General features: G+C 38.6%; 1 protein-coding gene across 1 annotated transcript in view; it reads right to left on the bottom strand.

Annotated features, from left to right (window-relative positions):
- The window catches only part of MERTK (MER proto-oncogene, tyrosine kinase), a 65,416-nt gene that overhangs the window by 11,606 nt on the left and 32,515 nt on the right, over positions 1-21,295 (bottom strand). Inside the window, exons 10-15 of the mRNA XM_070948103.1 lie at positions 21,083-21,239; positions 16,500-16,585; positions 15,024-15,119; positions 11,651-11,731; positions 5,170-5,262; positions 3,884-4,002 (exon numbers count right to left, since the gene is read on the bottom strand). Of these exons, the coding sequence (XP_070804204.1) occupies positions 3,884-4,002; positions 5,170-5,262; positions 11,651-11,731; positions 15,024-15,119; positions 16,500-16,585; positions 21,083-21,239 (632 nt within the window). The remainder of the gene's footprint in view (positions 1-3,883; positions 4,003-5,169; positions 5,263-11,650; positions 11,732-15,023; positions 15,120-16,499; positions 16,586-21,082; positions 21,240-21,295) is intronic.

The raw sequence follows: 21,295 nt of genomic DNA, 5'->3' as shown, positions 1-21,295 counted from the left end.
CTTTTTTATCACCATTCCATCGGAGGGAGTGCTATCATTTTTCCAGTTTTCCAGTTCTGTTCCTTCCAATTAAGATGTTCCTGTTTTCTATGAACCACTGGTCAGTTGGGAGCACTGCTGTCAGTGCTGCTTTAATTTGTCCCGGCTAGGTTCAGGTTGTCTTTTGGCTTGGCCCCTGGTGGTGACTTGTGCGGCTGACTGAGGGGGGGAATGATGGCATGGATGACTTCCTCCCTGCGGCTATTGAATTGGGATTTCCTTGATAGAACATCTGCCAGTAGATTTTTTCCTACCAGGATGTACTTCAGTTCAAATTTGAAATGCCTGAAGTATTGCGCCCAGTGGACTTGTTTACGAGACAATTTCCTAGGGGTCTTTAAGGCTTTGAGGTTTTTGTCCAGACCTCGCAGGGTATATTACCCCCCTCTAGAAAGTGTCTCCAGGAAAGAAGGGCCCAGCAGACTGCATAGGCTTCTTTCTCTCAGATGGCCAACCTTCTTTTGGTGTCAGTTTTTTAGACACATAGGCACAGGGTAGGAACTGTTCCCTGTGGGTCTTTTTGCATGAGCACTGATGCTATGGCCACATCACTGGCATCTGCTTGGATTATAAATTGCCATTCTGGGTCCAGGTGCTGGAGGATTGGTTCCTTGGCGAATAGCTTCTTTAATTTCTTGAACCCTTTGACAGTCCATTGATCAAGCAAGCGGTTGGCTTAGTCATGGCTTCGCAGGGGTTGGACCCATTTAAACAGTTCTATTAGGGGCAAGGCAACTTCTGTGAATGCTGGTATAAATTGTCGGTAAAAGTTTGCGAACACCAGGAAACTTTGCAGCTGTTTGCGGGTGCGTGGGGGTTGACAGTCTAGCACCGCTTTTACTTTTTCTGGGTCCATTTCCACCCTTCTGCTGGATATGCGGTAGTCTAGGTAGTCAAGGGAGAGATCTGGTGGAATTCACATTTTGACAGCTTTGCGTAGAGCTTAGCAGCTAGGAGTTTTTTCAGTACTTGCTGCACCAGCTTTATGTGCTCCTCAAGGGTCTCACTGAATATGATAATGTCATCTAGGTAAACTAGGACCCCCTTGTATAAGCGCTCATGTAGCACTTCATTGATTAATTACATGAAGACTGAAGGGGCCCCTTGCAGACCTAACGGCATGATTTTGAATTGGAAGCTGCCAAGCAGACAGTTAAAGGCTGTTTTCCATTCATCTCCCTCTTTGATTATGATATGGTAATAGGCTTCCCTCAAGTCCAATTTGATAAACACCCTCTCCTTGGCTAGGTGGCTTAGCATGTGCTTCATGAGTGAGAAGGGGTAGGTGTTTTCCATTGACACGGCATTTTCTGCGAAAATCCATGTAGAGTCTCATCCTCCCATCTTTTTTTTCTTTAAACAGTACTGTGTCGGCTACCCTGGATTTGGCAGGCTGGATGAAATCTCGCGCTAAATTGGCATCAATGTATTTTTTAGTTCCTCCATTTCTTTGGGAGTCATGGAGTACATCTTTGGTTTGGGTAGCTTAGCTCCCAGCATGAATTTGATTGCACAATCGGTTGGGGGGGGGGGAGAAGCTGCAATCCTCTTTACTAAAGACGCCTGATAGGTCTCGGTATTCCCTTGACTCTTACGGACAACAGGGCGGTCCCTCGGTCGCAGGGGCTGTGGTCTGCGGCTTGCTTGCATTGACGTGGATTACTGAGCTTTGGCCTGGGTCAGGCTTTATGGAAGGCAGTGGTCCGATGCCTATATTTAGTTTTCTATAGCTGAACTCCCAAGTGATGGTTGGTCCCCGTTTGTCTAGCCAAGCAAGCGCCAGAATGATTGATTCAGTCATTTTTGAGGCTATGACGAATTGAATGAGCTCTCAGTGACGACCCATCTCTAGTCTGACCAGTTTTGTGACTAGTATGGCAGGGGTTCCGCCAATTAGCATCCCATCAACCTGCTCAAAGCGGGTCGTACGTATGCCTAGCTGTTTGGCTATGGGGAGGCTGATTAGGCATCTGGTACAGCCGGTGTCTATGACTGCTTCTACTTCCCCTTGGGCTCCTGTCTCAGGTACTACTATTCGGGTTTTGACAGTGAAGGGGTGGATGGCTTCATTTACCATCGGGTCGTCCTGCTCCTTTCGACCAGGTTTTCTTCGGCTGGAGTTCCCTTGACTTCTGTGGGAAGGAGTGGAGCCTCAACAGCCTGTTTGGTGATTTTCCCTTTCTCTGGGATTTTGGGTGGAGTCGTCCTTGCACGGAGCGCAATTGGAGGCCTTTCTTGTGGGACCAGGGTTGGAGTCAAACATTCGGAAGCCCAGTGACTGTGCTGGCTGCATCGATAGCATTTGACAATGCTGAATGGTGGGGGGGGGAGTGTTGCTGCAGCGACCCAGAGGCCGCCTTGCTGGCATCTCAGTGGAGGGTTTTCTGAGGGTTGATTTCCAGAACTACGGCTATGGCATTGTTGTACCAAGCCTGTATGTGTTCCAGTGTCCCTCTGATGCCACAAGCTTTCCATGCGTCTAGGGCTTCCTTGAAGTGGTGGGCCAGTAGACGTTCCACCAGTCCCTCACCTTCCCAGCCAGCCTCTGGAATTCCCAAATTAGTTCCTTGGGGGTTTGGACGGCTTGTTTCCATGCCTGACACCTGCCTTCTCTCCATTCTCTGTGCTGTCGGATCAGGAGGAGGCGGTCATTGCTCATTGCCTGAGCTCTGTTGTTCCTCATGTCCACTGCTTGCCCTCTCTCGGTCATCCTGCCCCTATTCCTCTCTGCTGACAAGCCGTCCCAATCCTGACGGGTCCTGGGCTGCCTCAGCCTGCTCCTCCCCCACATTCCTCCAAAGCTAACGAAGCTGCCCCCTCAATCTCCATCAGCTCCAGCTCTGGCTCCTCGTCCTCCACAGATTCAGTCTCCGATGGGGGCATCACAAGACCCTCCACAAGACCCCGACCTAATGAGACCCACCACATCACAAGACCTACTGACTACACTAAGTCCTTATAAATGGAAGAACACTGACACTGACATCCCCTAAACTCCACTGAAGTTTGTTACCTAGTCTGGGAATGAAATATTGGGAAACCAACCCACAAGGTTGGAGAATGAACCTTCACTCTCATCCTACACCCAAGTTACAGATATTTGCCACTATTGCAAAGCAACAATTTTATCTGGATTGAGACAGTCTGGCCATAATTAATCATTCTCTGGTTGTGTCTCATTTAGGCCTCTGCATTATGTTGTATATATAGGCCTATCTTTATAAAATTATAAAACTGCTACCAGTCAATTACAAAGTCCCCCCTAGCTGTGGGCTGAGGAGATATAGACTGATTTGTCACAATACGTGGTTGACGGCTGCACATCTCTTTTTATATAAGACAGATGAGGCAGTTTGTGCTTGAACCAGACTAATCTAACAGAGAACTAGATTGGTTGAAAGCCAATAAATTTAAAGTCTTCATCTCCCAATTAAGTCTTGGCTCACCAGTTTGGTACACTTAAATGCCAAAGTTCTTTGCAACACATTAGCATCCTTTGCTGCCTGTCAGGCTTTCTATCCCATTTGATTTGACTTTAAATATTCTTTTAAATTTTTATAAAAAGGTAAAACAAAACTCTCAGCAACATCCTTAATTCCAAAGATGACTCTAAGCTTCACATTGAAGGATGTGAATGTACAACCCAATATTTTGTTTGAAAGTATATTTTAATGCCCAGCAAAATATATCAAAAGCAAGCTGACATGATGGAAAACATTGTAGGACGCTAGAAAGAAGCTGGTGAGGTTTGTTTAATAAGCAGGCATTTTATGACTGATGATAAAAAGACCATTATGTGAAATCATGTGTTAAGGAAATTTCACAATCAGTTCTTGTTGCTTACCTGGGAGCCCACGCCAAGCCTTAACCGAAGAAGAAAGCTATGCAAATCTCCATATTTCATAAATGGAAGAATCACCATGGGCTTTGGGATCTGCTGAGAACTGGGTTCTATGCATACACCTGGAAAGAATAAAGAAAATGAATAAAGAATTAAGAAAATGAATTCAGGCTTTTTTGTCTATTATCTATTTTTAAATTTACTTGTAAAGCTTTAAAAAGATTTATTTAGGAGCCACCTGATTCCAGATGATTCTGGGTGAGTTACACTTTTAAGAAGCAATGAACAATAAAAAGAAATACAATATAAGCATCCAGAAGACAAACACTAAATAAAAAAAAAGCATCCTACCAAGGGCTCAACCATTGCTCCATGACGTGGAAGAACAGCCAAGTTTTCAACAACTTTCTGAACATCATCACAGTGAAGCCGTATAGATCTCTGACTTATAATAACATCAAATAGAATAAGAATATTTACAAAATATAAAAAGGAGCAACCATTTAAAATTGTCTTTTATAAAATAATCCAGTTTCAAACTCATTTGTTTCATTCATTAATGCAGGCTAGAAAGTATAAACAGGGAATTGGTTCAGGAAGATCTCACAATAAAGACAACAAAATACACACAGTGATGTTCCAGTTGTGAGCAGAAAAACAAAATAGCCATACAAAAACAAATTGAAGACCCACCTGATTTATTTTGTTATTTTTTGTAGAAGATATGATTTAGATATCCAACAACCCCTCTCTAATATTGCGTATTAGCAAATATATTTAATGATATATTGTTTTTGACTGAGGTAATTCTGTTTAATTATTACAGTTACAAACAATTGATCTTCTTTGATTCTATCTAATTTTCTATGCCATAGGAGTACTGTGGTGACAAATTCAGTAAGTTAAACTTCTCCAATTTAGTGTGTTCCAAATAAACTGGACTATAATTTTAGTAATTTAACAATCTTCATAGTACAACATCTTGTTGAAATTTCATATTAGATGCATTACTAATCTACAATTGTCTAAGTGTGGATAAGGATATTTTCAGTGATAGTTTGAATAATAATTTTAGCAATGAATTGCTAACATAAACATCATCTGGAGGTTTCTGAAATGTACAATTATCTCCTGATGCATGTTTCAAGTTATCTTGTGCTTACATTTTTTTCTGTATGTAACAGATATGTAAAAAGAGTGCTTAACATGGTTTAGGCAGTTATTATGACTTTCCATTGGGCTGTGAATAAAATATTTTTACCCAAAAAGTAGTTTTCTAGTTGACTCACCAAGAAGTTTGATGACATTTGGGTGATCAAAGTCTTTCATACAAGCTGCTTCTCTGAGGAACTCTTCAATCTCACGTTGGGAAAAGCTGTCCACTGAAATACAATAAGAATAAATAAAAAGGTTTAGTAAGAAGTTAATATTTTAAATACAGCACATTTTTTTGCATATTCAAAGCATTTGTTAATAGAACATTATCCCTTGTGATCAGATGTATGAGTAGGTTATTGTGGTGGAAATTAAGACCGACATTGTTCCCCATGATTTTAGTTAAAGATCAGAACAAAGGAATGCAGCATAACTAAATAAAAGTTGTTGCTTCGACTGCATATCTGGAAGCAGGCTCTTTGAATGTTTCAAGGCAAATTTTTTAAACACAAAATTTCAGTTTTTACTGAAATTATGCGCAAACACCACAACTTTCATGATTAAATTGTGATAAGACCTATATTCTCAAACATAAACTTCTATTTTTTTCCATATTTTTTTATTATTAACATATAAAAAAAAGAAATTAACATATATAACATACGTGAATCATAATATATAATATATAACAATATACAGAATACAAACAATCAACAAGTGCTCCCCCACCCCTCGGGATCATTCCTGCTTCCAGAATCTTAAAAGCTTCTTCTGGTGGTGGTATCCCTCTTCCTCCAGAAAACACATATATTAGGAACTGTTTCCAGATTCCATTGAAATCGTTTACCTTCGTTATGCCCCTCCTTACTTTAATATTGCAAGTCAATTTATCATTTATGGCAATATCCCATACCTCCTTATACCATTCTTCCAAATTATAAACACCTTGTATCTTCCAGTTCCTAGAAATCATTAGCCTTGCTGCGGTCAACAAATTTATTATCAATTCTTTAGTCTCTTTTTTACATTTTATATCTTCCAATAGTGAGAGTAATGCTACCTTTGGTGCCTCTTCTACCTTTATTCCTACAATTTCTTCTATCTCCTTAAACACCATCTTCCACAATTTTTGCACAAATTTATCCCACCACATATGTAAATACGTTCCTTTTCCCCCACAACCTCTCCAACAGTTATCTGAATAGTGCTGATTCATATTGCTTAATCTAACCAGAGTTAAGTACCACCTCCATACCATTTTGTAGTAATTCTCTTTTATTCTTACTGACATATTTCTCAACACTCTTTGTTGCCAAATTCTGTCCCAACTCTGTTGCCCTATTTGTATCTTCAAATCAGTTTCCCATACCATCTTTCCTAAATTTCCCCTCTCCTCTTCCTCCAACAATATTTTATAAATTCCGCTCATTAAGCCTTTTATCCCTTTATTTTCTTCCTTTACAGTTTGATTTTTTTCAATTAATTCCTCAAACCTCGTTAACTCTCTACACTCTCCATTTTCTCTTATCCAATTTTTAGTCCATTGTTCCACTTGACTATAATTTAACCAAGACAACCGTTTTCCTTCTAGAACCTCTTCTAATTCCCCACGTGTCCTCATTCCTCCTAACCATTCCCTTAATTTCATTTTATTTTTCTCTTTTAAAATTTCATTCACTTTATTCTTCAAATTCCCTGGGAGCTTTTCCAAAATTACTACTGGTGATAATGGAGAGTTCTTCGGAAGCAACCTCCCTTTATATTTACTCCAAATTTCCCAATGAAACTTCAGAAGAGGATTGCTTATGCTCTCAGCCCATTTCTTTCCACCTTCCATAAAAAATATATTTTCCAACTTCCATTCTAATTTGGTTTTAATTTTAGATTTATCTTCCAACCATTCCAATTCCCCTATTCCTAAAATTGCCTCTATAACATGTCTAAGCCTGTTAGCGACATAATATAATTTAATATTTGGGAGTCCTAAACCCCCTTTTTTTTGGCTTAGATACCACTTATTTTTATTTATCCTCGCTTTCTTATTCCCGTTACAATAGTTGTTCAGTATATTCTGCCAACTCTTTAACTCTAATTCTGATATTTTTATTGGTAGCATCATAAAAGCAAAATTGATCTTTGCTAAAATCTTCATTTTTACTAAGGCAATTCTTCCAAACCATGATAAATTCAACCTTTTATATTTATTCAAACTTTCCAAAATCTCCTTCTTTAAGCTGCCTAGATTTTCCTTTTTTAACTTCTCCAAATTTTTTGTAATTCTAACTCCCAGGTATTTAATATGATTTTTAATTCTCATTTCGCTTTGCTTCCCTTCCCAATCCTTCTCTTCCCTATTAGTGTAATTAAACAGCATCAACTCAGATTTTGACCAATTTATTCTTAATCCAGTTATTTCTTCAAATTCTTTTAGATGCCATCCAATTCTTTCCATCTTATCTACTATATTCTTAACTGTTAACAATGTATCATCAGCAAACATATTTAGTTTTGTTTTACCTATCCCTTCTATCTCCCTGTCATCTCTTAATGCATTGGCCAAAAGTTCCATAACCAATACAAATAGGACAGGTGAAAGTGGGCACCCTTGCCTTGTTCCTCTGGTGAGTTGTATCTTGTCTGTATCTCCATCATTCACTACCACTAAGGCAGAGTTCCGAGAATATAATTGATCTATTACACCTTTAAATTTCTTTCCAAACCCCATTCTGTCTATTACCATCTTTAATGCTTGCCAGCTCACACAATCGAAGGCCTTAAAGATATCTAATGCTAATATCCCCGCTTTAAGCTTTAGATTTTTGATCTCGTGAATTACATTTAGCACTCTTCCGTTATGCATTTGAGGGCCCATTACAAATCCACATTGATCTTCCCTTATATAATTACCTATAAAATTATTCATTCTTCTTGCTAAAATAGTTGAAAAAATTTTTGCATCTTGATTTATTAATGATATTGGTCTGTACGAGTCAGGGAGCGTCGGATCCTTATCTGTTTTAAGTATTAATATTATTAATGACTGCTCCCATGATTCTGGAATCTTTTCCCCTTCTAATATTGCATTATACAGCTTTAATAATTTCGGTACTAATAATGTTTTAAATGTTTTATAGAATTCTGTTCCTAATCCGTCTACCCCAGGTGATTTACCCACCTTTAAACTTTCAATTACTTCTGCAATTTCGCTTTGCGATATACTCCTTTCCATTAATTCTTTATGCTCTGTTTCCACACTCCTTTTTATATATTTCCCAATATATGCTTCCATTCTATCCTTCTTAACCTCCTTACCCTTGTACAACTCTTGATAAAATTCCTGGAATATTTTTAACTTTCCTTTCATTGTACTACAATAATTTCCTAATTTATCTTTCACTATACCTATTGAATTTTTAGCTTTCTCCTTTTGTGTGAGCCTGGCAAGCATCTTAGAATTTTTATTGCTATTTTCAAAAAATTCTCTTTTCATGTATATTAAATTATTCTGAACTTCCTCTAAATTTTTATTCTCTAATTCTTTTTTTTTAGCTTGTAATTCTATTAATTTCTGTTTATTTCTTGTATGCCAATTTCTTAATCTGTTCCTCTAATTTTTCCCGTAATGCAGTTTCTTGCCTTTTAACACTACAGGCTTCCCTAATACATATTCCCCGTGTCACCGCCTTCATGGTGTTCCACACCATTCTCGTTGCTATTTCTCCTTTTTCATTAATTTCCCACAATTCTGATATCTCCTTTTGCATTTTCTCAACCACTTTCTCATTTTTAAGAATCCTTGTAGTCACCTTCCATCTAACCGCTTCTCTATAGTCTTTTTTTACCATAAAGTCTAAACTAACCACCGCATGGTCTGTTACTTTAATTACTCCCACTTCCATTCTACACAACTTAGTTGCCATATCCCTAGAAACGAAAATATAATCAATTCTAGAATAGGATTTATAGGTTGGGGAATAATATGTGAAACCGGGCTCCCCACCTTTAAGAAAATGCCACCCATCCACATAATCTTTTTCTTTTATTAATTTATTTAAAATGGTGATATTATTCCTCCTTTCAGCACTTGTGGGATTGGTCCTGTCCAATCTATTATTCATAACCATATTAAAATCTCCACCTAAAATGACATGTCCTTCTTTAAATTCTTCTATTACTTTAAACAATTCTAAAAAAAATTCTCTATGTCCCACATTTGGGGCATAAACATTAACCAATGTATATTTTGTATTTTCAGTTTGACCTTTAATCATAATAAATCTACCATGCCCATCTTTTTTTATACTCTCCATAATAAATCCAGTTCTTTTAGAAATCAGTATGGCCACCCCATTTTTTTTTGAAGTCCCCAGTGACTTTTCATAATGGAGTGACCACTTCAAACGCACTTCATTTACTCCCTCCTTATCCTGGTGAGTTTCCTGCAAGAAAATGATGTCAGATCTTTCCTTGTTTAACAATTGTTTGATTCTTCTCCTTTTCACTACTGCCCCCAAACCTTTGACATTGAGTGTTGTAATTCTTATAGTTTTATCCATATTCAGCACATACAAATTCTTTACGATCCCTTGTGCACTTTAACTTAAACCAACATATAAGAAAACACAAAACGACCTCAACTAAATAACCCTCAAAACCTACCCCCCTTCCCCACTCCCCACCCCCAAATCTCCCCAAACTCTTTTCCCCCCACTAAATCCCCAGTAGCCTAATGCTCCAGCCATTCTCTTAAAGGGAGGGGGGAAGATGAAGCCCACAGTCCAGAACCAGCAAGCCTTCTAGTATTAATATTTTACAGATTTATCATCTCAGTCTTGTCGATTTCACTTCCCACTTGCCGTGGCTCTTCTTCCTCCACCATTGGCACTTTTAGGAAACAGCATCGTCCTGCAATTCCAGCCCCAGACTTTTAAGTAGCTCAATGCCTTGCTCCAAAGAGGTAATCCTATATTGTTTCCCATCATACATAAACCTCATAAATACTGCGTATCCCCATGCATACTTTATCTCCCTTCTCTTGAGTTCTTCGGTGATTAACGCTGCGCCTCCACTTGTTTGGTAACAAAGATCGTTATAAACTTGAACTGTAGATCCTTGAAACTTCAGCACAGCTAACGACCTCAGTTTCATCATCAGCTGCTCTTTTTTATAATAATTAGAAAATTTTACCAAAATGTCTCTGGGGCGAAATCCAGCTCTGAAAACACCCACTCTGTGGACGTGTTCAACGTCCTCTTCTCCCGTGGCCAAATTAGGGATTATTTCTTTAAACCATCGTGGGATCAATTTCCTCAAGTCCTCTCCTGTCATCTCTGGTAAATTTCGAATTCGTATTGATGATCTTCTGCTTTGATCTTCCAGAGAAATCAGCCTTTTCTCATGCTCATCAAACTCCAAAGAGTGCTTTTCTTCTAACTGCCTCATTTGTTTCCCTAATTGGTTAGTTTCCACTCTAAGAAGCTTAATCTGTTTACCATTATGACTAATATTTATAGCTAATTGGTCCATGCGCTTGTCAACTTTTTCTGCATAAGCATCCATTCTTTTGAAAATCGCTCCTTTAGTGCTAGTCAGCATTTCTCTGAGTTCATCGACTGTTGCTGGCTGTGAGCCAGTTTTCGCCGCCATTATTGTTTCACTTTCTGAGCTCTCTTGTTCCGATTCACCCAGAGATTGTCTTTTTAATCGTGCCGCGGTGTGATTTGAAGGATGGATACGTTGCCACTTATATTTGCTAACACCTTTTTGTTTTTTCGGTGGCATAAATCTTCACAGCCTGGGCAACAATCAAATAAACCTTCTGCTTCCAGCGGGTGTTTTTTTTTTTTTCCCTGTTTTTCTTTTTTGTCCATAATAAAACAGGCTGCTTTACTTAACCGTGTGAGGTTGTAAAGTTATTAATCACTCCTTGAAGCTAGCTGCTGTCTAAAAACAATTCCAAACATTCTTCTGTGGCATTCCAACAACAGTGATTAAGCCCCACACTTTAAACACTCTTTATCGGTTATTCACTGTCCCAAACAACTCTCTTTTTTCCTCCGCTGTTGGCCCAGATAATAATAAACAGACCTCCACAACTTTCTGTCCATTTTAGTTAGATGATAAATTTTATCGGCCCACTATTCCGGAGCCGGGAAAAACTCTTACCGGCTCATCAGGCTGTCAGGCTCCGCCCCCCGCCCCCCCGTAAACGTCTATTTTAGAAACTAACAGATTACAGAATTGAATGCAAGATGGAATTTGAGATTATTTTATAATCTGTTTCTTTTCCTTAGGTAGACTCAGAGGAAAAAAATCCTCAAAACAGAGATTAGCTTTTTAAATAAACACTGCTAGCAGATACGTGATTATTTTTTAAATTATTCTTATATACTGTACTTGATAAAATGAAAAGTAGTATATACCTTTCAACAATTGATAACTGAGTAATAGACAACCTTCTGTCTCTTCATAGATTTTCTGGATTCTTAATTGGAAAGAATTTTATCTTTTTGGAGGTGTTCTACAACATTGTTTGATTATCTATGTTTTTAACTGCTCCTGATTATTTCTTAAACACAAATAACTTTACAGCTGTAGAGACCAGATAATACTTACATTTCATTGTTTTCACAGCAACTTTCTGAGTGGTTCCATCAGGATTACTGAGACTCCCTTCCATGACTGATCCAAATTCACCTAAATGGAGAAATAATACCATGTTTATCTCCATACATAAAATCCCATTTCAAAATGTAGTTAGCAAGAGTGAGAGGATTCTTCAGATCAACAAAGAACTAATGGGGATAGGCTCAGCTGCTTGGTGAAGCATACTTACCTCATGTTATCAAGCTATCTAATCCCTGAGATTACATACATTCACAGGAAAAACAAAGGTAAAAGCTGCACTGGAACATGGGCAAAAAGGATATAAATGATCGTAATCTCTATCATGGCCATTAATGATCTTCTACAAACTCAAACTGCAAATCTGGGCATGCATTGAAAACTGTTAAAGGGTCAATCCAGTGTGATAGATATCTTCACTTTTTTTTTTATTTGATTTATATGCCGCCCTTCTCCGGAGACTCAGGGCGGCTTACAATGCATTAAGCAATAGCCTTCATACTTTTGTATATTTATACAAAGTCAACTTATTGCCCCCACAAACTGGGTCCTCATTTAACCTACCTTAGAAAGGATGGAAGGCTGAGTCAACCTTGAGCCTGGTAAGATTCGAACCTGCAGAAATTGCAGGCAGCTATGTTAATAACAGGGTGCATTAAACCACTGTACTACCAAGGCTCCTTGTATTATTGACAGTATTACTAGATGTTGCAAATGAGCAGAACGTATGGAAAAAGGATTTGGAGAGGGGAATGGATAGAAGGATGGGTCTGATAGGAGTTAGGACAAACTTCTGTTTGTCTTCAGTTAGGACTCCAAACTATCAGAGTGACTGGGTTAATGACATTTAAATATTTATTACCTAGAAATGAAAAGATTAGTACTGTACAATACTTTGTACCATATAAGTTACAAAGAGTCATGTGAGAGTTAATAAAGTTCTATACTTGAACGAAATCTTGAACTGTAATCTTAAAGGAATACATTTACAACATTTTAGAAGTTATATAAGCCTCATTTGACATCACTTTCATATAAAGTTTTTTTTATGAAGATGGTGCAGCCATTATCTCAACATTATATATAGCAGATAGCATTTAGATCAGCTGCCCCCTCTAGCATGGAAAATAACCTAATTTTTGTCTATCAAAATGGAAATTATGATATTTTCAAAGAGACCTCTTAGATATAAACAAAGATGGCAACAGGAGAAAGAATGTTACTGAACAGGTTCTGATTTTTACATTTCTCAGAATTGTTTTCCATGCTACAGGCACTTAGAAGGCTCAGATTTAATCTTTAAAAGAGATGGTGAAAAAAAGTCTAGTTGGCCTCTTAAAGTTTGTCTGTACAAAGGAAGTAATTATATAACGAAGTGGGCTAAAAGTGTTTGAAGCTAGCGTAATACCATAGCTACCTTATAGCAGTGGTGGGTTGCTACCGGTTCGCACCGGATCAAGCAAACCAGTAGCAGTGGCAGCGGGAGGCTCCGCCCACTTCCCCGGATGCTTCTGCACATGCGCAGAAGCACTGTGCACACACATGAACTGGTAGCAACGGGATTTGGAACCCACCCCTGCCTTATAGCTATTTTATAAGCAGGCATTAGAAACCCTTGAAAGTTTTTTTTTAAAGAACATCTTTTTGGTTCCACAATGAGTTCCAAACTCATCCTTTGCCCTGATTTACTATTTATTTAGCATATGGCTGGTCACACACAATATTAAAACACTTCATTTTTACAGGTTAAAACAATTAAAAAAATTTAAAAAAAAGCAGTAAGAAACCTAAGAGGAAAAGAAGAATAGCATTTCAGAGTTTAATGTCGAGTTTGGAGATCCAGTCAGTAGCTGTCGTTGTTACACAGAGGAAGTCCCTAAAATATCCTGGATACCTTCTGTTAAAGCATTCCCTCACTATATGTTGGATAGTCTGTCGGGGGGCCCCGCAATCACATTTTGCTGAAGGTGACTTTCCCCATTTATACAAGGAGTTGGGACACACCCCATGAGCCGTTCTAATTCTATTGTATGTCACCCATATGTGTCGGGGTAAATTAAATCCTGGAGGTATACTATTAGGATTAATATGCTCAGAAATATCTTGGGGGGAATAGCTACTCCACGCTTGCATCCACTTTTGTGTGGTGTTCTGATGATCGGCCAGCAGCTTAAGCGCTGTCAAGAGTGGTGGGTTTCCTGACGTTAATCGGCATCTTAAGAGATCAGGAATATAGCCATGAATGGGTAGAGAGGAATTTAACAGGATCTTACTATACTCCTGAATGAGAGCTTCTTGTCGTCGTAAGTACGGGGAAAAGTATGTGACTAAGAACTGGTAGCCAGTAACTAGGTATAGATTTTATGCACCCAGTAATTAGCCTCATCATATGTTTAAGTTGAACATCAATAAGTCCTGTATGTGACTTTGCCCTGACACTGAAATAGTATCAATTGAAACTGTGCAAAATGTATGTACTGTATTAGCTATTACCTTAAATTATTTCTTAATTAGTTGGATTTTTTTGATCATTTAAAGATAAATTTCATTTTTCCTGGTGGAAATCACTTAATGCCAACCTAGGGAATTGTGAATTTTGACCTAATGCATAATCTTAATGGATTTTGATCAGACCATGTCAACATACTAGAGATACTGACCTCCAACATAATTTCAGCCTGTGCCCATTTTACTTTCTTCCAGTGATACCAGAAAAAAATTGCCCAATATTTGTTTAATATTGTCTTCAAAGATACCAGAAGAGATATTATATTGGCCAGCTCTAATTCCCTTCCCATTGTTTATTTGGCAGGGAGGTTTTGCAATATTTCTAAAGAACAGCATCTCTACCATATGGCAATAAGGAAATTCAAACTGTAGGTCATGTGCTGCTGCACTGCTTCTTTTATAGAGATATTTGAGTGGGACTGAAAATATCCATCAGCTGAAAGTCTAGTCAGATTCTGAATCTTGACTACAGCGGAACATAAATCACTGATTTTGGGGAAAGTGTGAATATTGTTTGAAGTTAAGAAAATTTTCTGCATTTTGCTATTTTTAGTAATATTTCAATTTTCAAGTATTTGTTTTATTATTATTTTATATATAAGTTGCTCTGGGCTATGACTATAATAAATTAACATACTAAGTGATACACTAAAAATATATTTTTTTTAATTTACAAGGCTCCTGCCTATTTTGTTTAATACAAGCTGTTCTTTAGAACATATTTTGACTGGTAATACTCTAAGGGAGTTGGTTTGCAAATGAAATGCTTTTACAATAAGCTTGACTCATCTTATGCAGGGTGAGGAAAGATGTCTTGCTTGATAGTTATGACAACTGTATAGATGGTGGTACTTACCTTCTCCCAAGATTTTTCCTAGGGCCAAGTTGTTCCGGACAATCATAACATCCTGTAGTTTTTCCTGAAGTTCTTCACTTACTCCTAGGTTACCCACTGGGAAAGTAATGCACAAATGAGATATGAGATACATGTTTACTATATGGGTTTCCTGATTGCATACTTTGTACGGGAAGACACCATCAAATCCTGCAGTAGAAAATTGCTATTTTATGATTAATTTAGAGCAGGGGTGTCAAACTCAATTTCATTGAGGGCAGCATTAGGGTTGTGTTTGACCTTGGGGGGCTGGGTGGGCATGGCCAGAGTGGGCATGGCCAGCTCAACATCACTCATGTCGGGGCCACTATGGTGGCCCGAGCTCTGTTTTCGCTGACAGAGGCACTGTGGGCCAATCCTTCGCTGTTTCCAGGGTAGCCAGATCTAAGCACCCTGCAGGCCGAATGTGGCCCGCAGGCCTTGAATTTGACACCCCTGATTTAGAGCTATTCAACATATGGGTACAAATGTCTCCAGTACTACACAAGTTTTCATTATATTACTTTAGGTTGCCTATGAATTAAATATTTCATCCTTACGAGATAGGAAGCTTTTCTTCTTACAGAAAGCCTGATTATTAAGGAAGAAAGATTCTTTCCAATGCATTATGTATAGTAAATTGTCTTGGGACAATGCATTCAAGTAAGAGGTTTTCTCTACATGCAATATGAAAAATTACAGTCTCTCTAGCTATGACTGATTTTGCAGGAGAAAGCCACCAATGGAACACCATGAACAATTGCCTTTCCCCCCCAAAATATTTACTTCTAGAAAACTGTTGGAACATTTCCAAAAAAGTGGATCCAGAAAAGAAATTGAATGTTCTATTGCAGTGATGGCGAACCTTTTTTCCCTCGGGTGCTGAAAGCGTGCCCGCGCGACAGCACGCACACATGTGCCAACACCCATAATGCAATGCCCCCCCGCAGGCCCCAGGCATGTGCGTGTAACCCCTCACACTCCCCCTGCTCCACACACATGTACGAGTGACCCGTTTTGATGCTAGCAGGCCTCCCTGAAGCCTCCTGGAACCAAAAACGGAGCAGGGGTGTGGTTTTCTCCTTGATAGTTTCTTGATTAGGGTATTGTTTTCTGCTTGTTTGTTTGTCTAGTGTTAATTCCTGCTTATCTGGGTGTAGGCTGCTGGAGAGGATGTGTCTTTTAGTTTCCTTCTCAGCTCTTTTAATTGCCTCTTTTGAATGGTCAGTAAATGTGGTTTATCTTCATGTCTATTGACGGGTGAGCAAACAACCAAGCTCAGAAAGCATCAAGGACTTCACAGTTCATCCCTGAATTTATTCTCTTCTATAGTGTGTGTGTGTGTGTGTGTGAATATGCATTTATGCATAATTCTCCTTCATCTTACATGCTCTGTTTTATAAACGGTCTCCCTTCCTCTCTTCCCATAAAGGATTGTAACACCTATCTAAAACTTACATGTCAGTTCCACAGTTCTGCGGCCATAAGATTTCTTGACTCTGTAATTTACAGCCAGTTCTGTCTCTTGTCTGCTAAAAGCATACCTGGTGGGGAAAGAAATACAATATGATAATGCCATCATAACTTTATTCCTGTGAATTCTTTAGGAATTGGGAGTATGGAGATTGCAGCTGCCTTATGAGCAATTATTGTCTTCCTTTGGGATTACTATGGGCAGGTGTTTGGCTCAGGTTGAATTGAAACAATGAAAAAGGAAAGGAAATTCTAGCTTTTCCAGTCATGTTTCATTTTTTCCCCTGACTGAGTTATATACTTGTTTCCATTCTTTTATCTCTATAAACATTCAATAATTACACTTATCTCCCATATAAAAGAAAGGCTGAGTCATTCAACTATTTTGGTGAAATGGAAAATTACTTTAAATACTCATTTTGAAAATGGTGTTCATTAATAGCAATGTAAAACTTTCATTTTCATACTTAATTTCCCTCTCATGACTTACAGTTGCAACATTTTAAAAAGAAACCAGAGCTTCTAAAAAATAAAGAGGCCAAGACAGTTAACACAATTGAGGTTCTATTTTAAAAACTGTCAGTGGAGAAGTAGTTTCAGGATTACCCCTCACAAAAAGCACATTCTCCTTCCTTCCTCTTCTGTCCATGGTCCAATTAAACTCATTCCCTCCTCTCCAACTACTCTTAGCCCCAGGAAGGAAATACCCAAATAAACTGAGATCACCATTCCTTGAGTCAGCATATCCAGTGCACTCAAAAGGAACTTTTTGTGACATACTAAAAAGAAAGCTTAGTCCAGCAAACAGAATTTAAAAACACCTGCATTTCACAAATTCAATCTACTGAATGGGAAGGAAATATACATCTAATATATAGATGGTGTTTTAATAGGTTATATTCCCTTAATGCCTTGGGTCAACAAAACAGCTTCAGCAACTGGACACAGGGAGTAAGAGCCATTTCCTCTGCCTACATTTACTGTCATTGCTCTCAAATCTTCTTCAGGGCACAATCTGGGTGGCAAAATACTCTGGGATTAAAGAAGAAGGAAAGTGAAAGATGAACTGCATGAATAAAAGTTTGTTCACATGATATAAAATTCTAGGCACCATCTTTCTTATTAGAGAATCATGCTCCGAAAAAGAGCTACATTTATACTTAAATAAGGTAACCTACAGTAGGATTTAAAATATGATAATGTACCATATTCTAACAAAGGGAATTTGCTCTGGGAATTGCACATCTTAAAGGGCCTTAGGTTGAGAAATGCTGCTCTAAAGAAATAAAAATGTTTTTGCAGTAAATTCTCAGCAGAGCTAAATTTCCAGAAGCATGCTATGAAAAAATATTCTTGGTACATTTAGAACAGCTAGTTTTTTCAAAAGTTTAAAAAGGAAAAGGCAAGAACTGATCACAAGGTTTGTGAACTGAGATTACAATAAGTCTTTGTTGCTCATATAAAACAATCTTCACAAAATGTAACCGAAAGTGGTTCCCTCCCATTTTGGAAAAGATTAGAGATCAAAAATTTATGTGCTAAAAACAGGATATAACCCGTCATATTTGAAAGCTGATTCACCACATTATAATTTGTCAATACCAGGATGTTTGTCAAGGACTTTTTTTAGTGCTATCTGTAATTATTTTACATACTTCTAAGTTTTATTACTGTACCCCTTCTGTATTTGATGTAATACTTCCTGATTTCAGTGCTAAGATTTCCTACATCTATGTGTACATTTGCCCCGAAAATACAAATGTACTTGAAACAGAAGAACCAGGCCTAATAAAGATAATGCAAAAATAAATTACTAAGGTAGCATAAGCCTCTTTGGTTGCCTGAGTTAAATGTGAGCAAATTACTTCATGGTTTATAATTACTCATAGAACCCGTACTCAAGGAGATGAAATTGGAAACTTTTCTTCCAACTTGCACAAACTGGGGCCTATCAATAAGGAAATCAAGTATCCAGTTACATAAAGAAGTATTAAAAGCTAATAGGTCCAGTTTGTTCACCAAATGCTGAGGAATGATTGTGTTTTACACCAAACTAAAATCAAGAAACAGCATTTGCACACGAGTATTCTTCTCCTCCAGGTGTGCCAAACTAAGATGAAGCACACAAGAAAGTGCATCATCTATAGAGCAGTTCTTACGATAAGCAAACTGTAATGAGTCAAATGTAGGGGGAAGTCATGAAACAATATAGTCCTTTACCAATCTTTCAAAACACTTCATCATAATAGAAGTGCGAGCAACTGGATGGTAATCCCTAAGGCATGTAATTATAGATTTTTTTGGAGACTGGTACAATGATTGCAGTCTTAAAACATGATGGAACCATGGTCTAATGCAGTGAAAGATTGAAGATGTCTGTAAGAGCCAGCTGGTCAAAACACTCCTTAAATATTCGCCCAGGGATATTATCGGGACCCACAGCCTTTCGTATATTGACTTTTGCAGGACCTAAACGGCAGTTGTATTAATCCTGAGCACCTATTCATCAGGAAGTGGAACAGCCTTTCTTGCTGGAATGTTATTTGAGGCCTTAAATTGTCCAAAAACATTTTTAGCTTATTTAGAAAATTTATGTCACTCTTACATGTCAGGGAAGCTGCCATATAGCCAGTAATAACCTGGATACCTTGCCAGATGCGCCTATGGTCCATAGGATCTTGAAAAAAATTCTGTACTTTCTGACTACAGGCCTGCTTTGCTGTTTTTATAGCACGTCGCAAATCACTCTTGCTATAGTAAGTGCTGCCACATCGCCTGAGCGATGTGGCAGCACTTCTCACCTTCAACATCACAAAAGCAGTGTTTCTCACCTTCAACATCACACATACAGCCAAGGTTTCTCATTTGTTCGCATAACAATAGTCTTAAGAACACTAATTAAGGACTCAACAGCAGCAACAGAGAGAAACGGCCAGGCCAGTGTCTTGGGTTGGAGAGGAAGTTGTGCATCTCCCCGAATGACCGAGGTGCGAGCAGCACCAAAAGGGCCAGAAGAAGTGCAAGAGATGAAGCAAGTACAGGGGCACTTCGTTCCCACTCTGAAATATGGAGCGAGTCTCCATCCCCCACCCTTACCTTCTCAGGCCAGGCCAGGTGTGACTGGGAGGGGAGGGTGAGGGGTGGAGCCAGCAACTGGTGGGTTCAGCCGACAGGGAGCCACAGCAGGGGGATGAAAGAGCCATGGGTTGCCGCCACCAATGCTTCGGCCTGCCTGTGCCGCCACCCCCCTCCGCCGCAATAGCACCGTTACCTCGTTCTGGCTGGCAAGGGCTGCACTACTCCTTGCACGTTGCACCACCTGCAAAGTTGCACTTTGCACGTACCACCCTCTATGGCGACGATTTCCAGCCCCACCATGAGCTGCCTAGCCGGTCCCATATTCCAGAACTCTAGTCACAGGACTGGCCCATTGGTCATCCCGGAGCAGCTCCTCCACCCGGGTGCACTGCGAACCACCAAAATTTTCTCGCGGACCACCAGTGGTCCAGGTACCACCAGTTGGTGACTGTTGATCTAGACCACTAGACCAAACAATGCCTAACCAAACATATACATCTCGCCAATTTAGTGAAGGGGACATAAATTTGAGAAAATGGAATAAAAAGATGAAGAGTTTACAGAGTTTGTATGAAGTATTTTGCAGTGAAAGTAACAAAGAGAGATTAAGTTACTTAGTGTGCACAAAGCTGTTTCTAATCCCATGCACAAATGAATCATGCTTCACAAACATTCTGCACAGCAGGACCTCTGTTATCTAAACTTGCTGATTATATGAATTCCCATCCTGTATTTTCTGTTACTACTTTTTCAAGCATCATTAAAGCAGCATTCATCTTATTCCAATCTTAGTGATTTTAGTAAATGAAAAGTAAAACAGTGCTCACAACCTGCAGTTGTTAGTGTAGTAATCTGAAATATACATTTGAACAGACATGATACTGTCATGCTGCCATATAAATCTGATTTTTTTAACCACACTTAACTTTCAAAGAACTTTAGCCTCCAAAGAACAATCTTTGGAGTCATTCATCTTGTTTAGTTATGTCATTGTTATTTCCAATACACTAGCATGACACCCTTAGGTAATTACTCATAGCACTGAATGTGATAACACAGAAGAAGTTCCACTATATTCAAAACAGAACTTACATTGGACTGCAGCTCAATAATTAGTCTTGGGCCAAGCCTGAATTTTAAAGCAAACTTTAGATAATAATTAACTACACTGAACTTTATTCAAAGATCCTGCTTAGTATAGAGTTAAGCCGTAATTTTTGCCATAGGGAATTGCAAACACTGAGAATCAGCTACTTGTAATCTTACTCTCAAAATATATTGTATTTTAATTATCATGATTCTTTGGTTAGAAAATGCAACTCTACATGAAGCGGATCCATTTGACCATGGAAGGTGGACATAAATATCAGCTGTCTGGGGAATTTTTTGCCACAAGTGCCCTATCACCCGTCAAAGAACTGCAGATTGATACCTGAATTACATTTTAGAAACCATATATCAGGGATTGAGGTTTTTGATTAGGCACTTACCCAAATTTGATCTCTTCTGTAATTTTTTTCCTGATAATCACAGATATGTACAGGATTAGTCCAATGATGGCAACTCCACATATAAATCCAAGGACTATTGTAAGTGAATCTGTATTTCTAGATTCTAGTGTTGTAGAAGGTGCAACAGATATCAAACCTATAAGAATAAGACAAGTTACAGAGAAAAGGAGACTGCCATCTTGTTATAGTTGG

Source organism: Pituophis catenifer, unplaced genomic scaffold (assembly GCF_029215685.1).
Source record: "Pituophis catenifer annectens isolate HBS135680 unplaced genomic scaffold, rPitCat1.0.hap2 SCAF_1, whole genome shotgun sequence".
Taxonomy (NCBI): domain Eukaryota; kingdom Metazoa; phylum Chordata; class Lepidosauria; order Squamata; family Colubridae; genus Pituophis; species Pituophis catenifer.
Note: the sequence above shows the minus strand (reverse complement) of the source record. Positions and strands in the feature narration are given on the sequence as shown.